At 34.7% G+C, this 7776-nt stretch overlaps 1 protein-coding gene across 1 annotated transcript; it reads right to left on the reverse strand.

The window, feature by feature from the left end:
* Positions 1-199: 199 nt before the first annotated feature.
* Positions 200-7318, reverse strand: LOC18608828 (uncharacterized). The gene is made up of 5 exons (XM_088803985.1): positions 6870-7318; positions 5702-5886; positions 1326-3203; positions 1021-1245; positions 200-932 (listed from the first exon to the last, which is right to left on the reverse strand). The coding sequence occupies exon 3, from the start codon at positions 2598-2600 to the stop codon at positions 1506-1508; it is 1095 nt and encodes a 364-aa protein (XP_088660111.1). The 5' UTR covers positions 2601-3203; positions 5702-5886; positions 6870-7318; the 3' UTR covers positions 200-932; positions 1021-1245; positions 1326-1505.
* Positions 7319-7776: the final 458 nt, after the last annotated feature.

The raw sequence follows: 7776 nt of genomic DNA on the forward strand, positions 1-7776 counted from the left end.
CGCTCATCTTTGGCCTTACCTTAGTACTCACAAATTGGCCACAGCTCTTATGCTTGCTTATTTGAAGGGATGAAATAATCTCTTTCACGTCAAGTTAGAGTTAATCTCCTTGATGAAAAGTTGAGAATTACCTTTTGGCCGCATACAATGATACAAAAAGTGAATAAGTACACAACAAGCGAAGCATTATTATTATTGTAAAAGAAAAAGAAATGTGATATATCAATAGCAAAGTACTGACTCAAATGAGTTTCAAAAAGAGTCAAAGAAAAGTAAAATACTAGCCAATTACATATTCCATAGAGAAGAGTTATTATTGGCAAATACATCTAATTGTTCTCGTACTTCAACTTCATGTTTTTTTAATGAAGTTATCTTCGCTGCAATGTCTTCTAACTCATCTTCCAAGGAAGACTTGTTGAGAAAAATCTTGGCTTTTGATCTACAATCATTGAGGCATTCAAGCTTGAATCCAAAGTTACAAGCATCATCGAAATCTTGTAACATCTGTTGCAATTCCTCTGGTGAAGTACTTATCAATGGAGCATGAGAAATGACTAAAGCTCTACCCAATACGTCAATCATTAAGCAAATGACGTCTACGTTCTTTACAAATGAGGTACTCCAAAACTCTCCCTCTATGTTGAAATCTGTTCTAAGTATGTCACATATTCCAGTGAAACTTGAAAACCATAGAAGTCAACTTTTTTACCACTTTGTTCAGTATGTGCTATTTGAGTGTCAGAAGCACTACTTGTATCTCTATATTCTGGCACTAGGGAAGAATAAGCACGATGAGTCATTGGAATAGCTCTAACATTATCAGTATCAATTCTAACATCTTGAATAACCTCAATATTTGGAGTAACCTCAGGAACAACTTCACCAGCAGGAATAGTCTCAGTGTCAGAAACAACCTCATCTCGAATAGCCTGGGGGGTAAGAACGATCTTAATTTAAAAAAAGAAGGGAGGAGAATGGAACAACATCAATTAGAGTAACATAGCAATATGTTTATACCTGGTTCATTGTAGAACTATGAACATGATTTGAAAATAAAACATCAAAATCAATGAAATCATCAAAAGGGGTTGGCCCACCCTCAATTTCAGCTTTATCAACATCAATGGATTCATCATCAGATTCATCACTATGTTCAAAGTCACATGATTCTTCTTCAGTCTCTACTTCAGAAGTTTCTTCCTCTTCAACTGAATTGAGTTCTACTCTTGTAGTTGATTCTCCCTAAAAAAAAAAATTGATGAAAATGAGGAAATAAAATATATATATATATATATAAAAATAATAAAAAAAAATGAACTTACTTTTCGATAGGCATGCTTATCTTTTGTTTGACGAATAGGAGCAGGAACTACAGTATCTTCTTCTTCAGTCATGCATTTCTTCTTTCTAAGAGGAATCAAGCACTAAGATACATCATTGTTACTTACATGAGGAGTGTAGAGACAAGCTGTGGGATTAGTTAAGGGCACAGTAAAAGATCTTCATTCTCCAAGACATTCTCCCCAATAAGCAAACCATCCAGAAGTATGGATACCAACTCTATCAAAAGCTGGGATAGTACAACTCTTAAGTTTATCTAAATGGAGTGAAAGTCCTGTCATGAGAAATGAAGAAACGCAAGAAGAAAAGCTGATAGGCGAAGAAGAGTCAGGTGGAGCTAGTTGATCAAATCCAAATTGACGTGCCACTCTATAAGGAGAATACACTTCAACAGAACGAAAGTTTCTATCTCCACCAGAATTAGAACTCTCAATCATAGAAGGCAAATGGGAACTATGAACCCATATACAAAAGTTAATACCTCGTGAGCTCATTCTTCCGGACTGTAGAGGATGAAGGTCATAATAAATTGCAGGATCACCAAATCCATTTATAGGCTGCACATAAGGTCTGTGATTGAATTCTTTTGTAACATCCATCATTTCAATAACATTACCCTTTTGTAGTCGATCATGCCATGCCCAAGCTCTATAGTTGTTTCTGGATAAAAGGTTATTCATAGAAAAAGATGCAAACGGATATGCATTAGGCATGTGAGCGCAAGTACCAAACCTTTCCCACAAGCACATCTGAATGAAGGAAACATCCACATAAGTCAAAACCTTGTAACGCCCAGCTGACTCAATAATTTTGAGTTGGTATAAGTCTAATCTCTTATATAGGGATCCTAAATACAGTGGAGCAAGAGGAAAGCGTATTCCCTTAATAATTTTTATTGCTAAAGGAACAACTACTGAGGAGATACCATCATCTGGACACCCTTGGAGTACATGCCGTGCCAACCAAAAAATTATTAAAGCTACTAGCTCATACTTATGGTCTGGGTACTCAGGAGAATCAATCTCAATTCCTTTAGCATTTAACTTTTTATAAAAAACCCCTATCCAATTGGAAAATGGTGCAACCTTCGAAGTTTTACTCAGACTCTTAAGTAGATCAAAGAAAAAGTCTCGAGTACATACCTCTTCTTCAGAAAGCTTAATAGAGTGAAAATCATCTTTTCCTATACAAGGAAGTTCCAAGAGAACACATACATCTTCTAGAGTGAAGGTAAATTCCCCCCATGCAGTAATCATAGAATGAGAAAACGTGCTCCACCTCGCAAGAATAGCACGTCACACATCTATCCTTTTTTCTCTACGAATATTGAGCTTAGAAGTGATACGTATAGCATCAAGTATCCCAGCAGAAGAGAGAAATTTAACATAATAAGGATTCTTCAATACCTTAGTTACCCATTCATCCCAACCATGAACAAATTGAGAATTGGACCCTAACTTAGTAGCAAAAAGGGGAAACTCACCATGTTCAAACCTGAATTTCAGAATAGATGGTCCTGGAATACCACTTCTTCTATGAGGAGGTGCTTCTAAGCATAAACGATTCCAATCATATCCAACAGACTCAGAGGGATGTTTGTCAACCTGTCTGGCACGAACTTCTTCCCAAAAACGATCTTCTCCTCGTTCTCTAATAATTTCATCTTCCCAGTTTTCAGGAACATGAGGAACTTCACCACTCTTTCCTACCCTAATTTTCTTAGGAGCAACTAATTCAGAATCATTATTCTTCCTTTTATGTGCAGTGGTCTTTCTCTTTGTTGCAGCTCTCCCAGGCTCACCATAATGGATCTTCGGAGGGAGACGCGTCCTAGGCATAAGGGAAGATGGAAAAAAAGCCTACAAACATGATCATGACAAAAAAAAAAAGAGATAAGTATACATACATAATAATTTTTTTTACTTATTTGTTATGTATAAAAAAAAAATCACAACCACAAAGTAAAATAATAAAACTTATCAAAATTATAAATTTATTATTATTATTATTATTATTATTATTATTATTATTATTATTATTATATGCAATATAAATAAATATATATAATAAATAAGTAAAACTTTAAAAAAATTTATATATATAACATTTTAAAAATATATATATAATAATTAAAGAACTCGCAACGCTAAATGCCGCGAGCTTCACTTAAAAAGCTTTTACTTTAAAAAGCTAGAGAAAGGCATAACACAAGTCAAAGTCATAACACAAGCCCAAGTAAAATAAAAAAAAAATTAGAAAGACATGCTGTTCAGTTTTGTTAGCTTTTATGCAAAACAAAAGACAAAGGTCAAAGTCAAATTATATTAAAAAAAAAAGAAAGAAAGACATGCAGCTTTTGCCAACTTTTTATGCATTTACTAGTTTGTTTCTTTATTATGGTATTTCTCCCTCCTGACATGCCGTTCACTTTAATCTTTTTCTTGACTTCTTTATTCTAATATTTCTCTTTTCTGTTAAACACTATATGTCAAAATAAAAACAATAAATTATACTTAAAAAAATAAATAAATTAAGAAGCCTATTACTCCAATTTGTAAGATCCAAAAGCAAATAGAAACCACAGCTACCTTGCAATGAGTCAGAGTAATAAAAGATTAAAACAAAGCCAAGGTAACATAAATATTCTTACTTTATGATTTTCTTTTATAATCAAAATATCTCATGCATGAAATTTTTTCTTTTTTCTCTTTCCTCATATTTTAATAAAAAAAATTCCATGCAGGGGGCAACAAGTATGAGAAATTCAACTAATTGAAAACAAAAAAAAAAACTTACTTGAAAAGATCCGCAAAAGAATCGACTTTGCTTTGAAATTTGTTTTTGCTTTACTTTAAATTTGAATGAAGAAAATTGTTTGTAATAACTTGATATTTATAAGCCACATAGAATTAAAGTTTTTATGAAAAAGATATTAAATATTATTGCATAATCAATAAAATATTACAAAAGATATTGACATTAAAAAAAATACAATCAAATATTACGAAAGATATTGATAAAAAAATTAGTATTACACCTTACACAAGACAGTAATGTGTTACTACCTAAAGCATTACTGGTTAAGGTGTTACTGTATAAAGCAATACTACCCAAGGCATTACTGCTCAAAGTGATACAGTACAACACATTATAGTATATAAAAAAAAAATTATACATAAGAATTATTTTTAACAATGAATTCTTATGCAGGGGGCAAAATGTAGATAGTAGATTTTGGTTAATACTGTTACTTTAAAGAATTATGTTACAACATAATGTTGTACACAAAACGACCAAAATAAGTGAAGTGCTACTTCACGCAAAATAATTAGAACAAGTGAAGAGCTACTTCACGCAGAACAAGTGAAGCGCTACTTCACGCAGAATAAGTGAAGTACTACTTAAAGCAAAATAATTAAAAAAAGTAAAGTATTACTCCATATGGAACAACTAATACAAGTAGAACAACCACTTTGAATAGAATAACCACTTCACTTGGATGACAGTGAAAGTAACTCAGAATAAGTGGCAGGGTTCATGGGTTACTTTCATCTTGGGATGTTTCAAAGAGTTTGGCTTGGTGGCTCAGATATGGAGGTAGTTAAGAGGTGTTCCTCTTAACCCTTTTCTGAAGTACAAGTGTTTCACCCTCTTATCTTGTTCTCGTGTACTTATTCATGTACAGCTTATTCTCTTGTACCTATTCTCGTACAGCTTCTTCTCTTGTACCTATTATTGTACACCCCTTTTCTATTACTTTTACTTGAGAACAAGTCTTACTACATCCAATTACAGTAACAGTTACTTTCATTAATATTCTTCATAATAATGTCATTCATTAGGTGCATTAAAGCCTATTTTTATGTAACCGCCACTTTTAGCACTATATATAGAGCCTCACAATTCATTTGAAGGGACTCTTCTCTTCCCATCCAAGCTAACACATTCTCAACTTGAGAGCTTCTCTCTCTAAATTCTCTCTCTAATTATCTTGTACCCTCTAAGTCTCTTTAAGTCTTTTCTTATTGTCTTCCACCTGCCACAGCACTTAGTACTTCAGGAACTGCTTCAATCTTTCTCTCTGCCGCCTCTGGCACATCCTTTTACTTATTTGCAACACTTCCTCTCCCTATCACAAGAACCCCCTTTACAATACTAAAACGAAGTTATTCGATTCTATATCCTGCAACTTCGTTGCAATCAAGCAGAAATAAAATCTAGCATATCGTAAATGATATATCATCGATGAGAAGAACAGAAAAAAGATAAAGAGGAAATCAAGCAGATAAGTCAAAGATAGGAATACAACCCTAGAAATTTGGAATGGAAGGTAAAAGGAAAGGGAGAAAATATGAACCTCTAATTAGATTTGGTAGCTGAGAATTGAAGGTGAAAGGAGAAAGAGAGGGAACGGATCTGGAAACTCAAGGCGATTCAGAAACGACGCCTACCCCATCGTTAAGGGGATTGTTCCGACGGAGAGTGGTGGAGCACCTCCATGGAAGAGATGAGAACCTCCTCCCTGCAATTCTCAGCATATACCTGGAAGAAGATAAAACAACTGTCATATAGAATTACATAAACACATATTTTATACAAAGTAGAACAGCCAGTGCACATGAACCATACATGCAAGCCCTCTCAAGGTAAATTATCAAGCTCGCATATAATGTTAATCTATATGAAAAAAAAAATGCTTGAGCATTACAAGCACATGTTTTCAGGCCTCTGCCAAAAATAGCCACTTTAACATATCATGAATTGCAGCATATTGGCATAAGAAAAGTTACAGCATAAAGGTGCTGCAAAGGTATTTTTCTGAAGAACTTTGCTGCCTATATGGCATTTGATCTGTCTAAACTCAAGAATGTTCTGAATATATTTCCATTCAGTAGAACAGTGACTTAAATGTGAAAATTTGTCCCAGGCTTAGCCATTTCGCCGCAGAAAAATGAATGCTTAGTTCTAATGGCTTCATCCATACACGTGGGTGCATGCTTCTCTCTTGCACAAAGCAAAGGAACACAAATTTGTTCAATTTCCATTCTGATTCGTACTTCTATTGAATATCCAGTATAAATACAATGTAGAAGAACAAAAAAAAAAATCGAAACTCATTTCTTTTAAAGCATAAATGAGTAGGTACATCTTCACAAAAGCATAAATGATTCAAAATAAACATCTATTTCTACAACATTATATCAGTGCCACGCTTTTAATCAGTGGCAAAATGCAAGTAATACATATCCAATAAATCACTTTGAAATCATTAGCTAGATATAATGAGGAATTTAATAACAAAAAGAACAAAATATTGAAAATCCTAAAACGAAGTTATTCGATTCTATATCCTGCAACTTCGTTGCAATCAAGCAGAAATAAAATCTAGCATATCGTAAATGATATATCATCGATGAGAAGAACAGAAAAAAGATAAAGAGGAAATCAAGCAGATAAGTCAAAGATAGGAATACAACCCTAGAAATTTGGAATGGAAGGTAAAAGGAAAGGGAGAAAATATGAACCTCTAATTAGATTTGGTAGCTGAGAATTGAAGGTGAAAGGAGAAAGAGAGGGAACGGATCTGGAAACTCAAGGCGATTCAGAAACGACGCCTACCCCATCGTTAAGGGGATTGTTCCGACGGAGAGTGGTGGAGCACCTCCATGGAAGAGATGAGAACCTCCTCCCTGCAATTCTCAGCATATTTCAATGTTATTGGATTGCTTAGGCGCTTAGGGTTTTGGACAGAATAATTCGGAGTTTTAACAACTCTGGTCAGACGAGAGGGCCTGTCTGGAAGAAATACATTTCAAGCAGAGAAAAAACGACATATGGGTTGATATACGTTGTCGGAGTTTTAATATCCAAATAGCATTTGTTGGATATACGTTGTCGTTTTTGGTGGAACTGAATAAAGAGTTTCGGAGACATACTCAGAGGCGTCGATAACCCACATAAAAGGATGCCCGACAGAGCTCCCAAAATTTGACATCTAACTCCTCCATGTTTTGACACGTGGAGTCTTGAGGAGGGGGTTTGTGATGGGTTTGTTGGGTTTGGGGACACATGTCCGGGGGTTTTAAAGATTTCCTTGGGATCGGCTTGGGTGTGGCTGATTTTTTTTGCGTCTTTTCTTTTCCCGTACACTCCCATCTCTCCTCGGGTCGGCTCGAATCTAGTTGATATTTTTCTTTTTTTCATATTTCTTTTTTCCCTTCTCCATATTATGCTTTCAAAGTTGTCTCAAGTCGGCTTGGGCAGGGGGCAAGGATGATCACTTTCTCATCTCTATTTCTAGGCTCACGTGAGAGCCTTTTGATTTCTTAGGATTTAGACCTAACCGTTCAATAGTGTACGACTGATGAACATGTATAGTCTGAAATGGATGTCGTGTTTGGGTTATTTGGTGTTGTCCTCTCTGTGTCTATC

This window comes from Theobroma cacao, chromosome 2 (genome assembly GCF_053813885.1).
Source record: "Theobroma cacao isolate CCN51 chromosome 2, ASM5381388v1, whole genome shotgun sequence".
Lineage (NCBI taxonomy): Eukaryota > Viridiplantae > Streptophyta > Magnoliopsida > Malvales > Malvaceae > Theobroma > Theobroma cacao.

Excerpts from the sequence above, each read along its gene's own strand:
- LOC18608828 (XM_088803985.1), bottom strand. The coding sequence starts at position 2,600 with ATGATTACTGCATGGGGGGAATTTACCTTCACTCTAGAAGATGTATGT.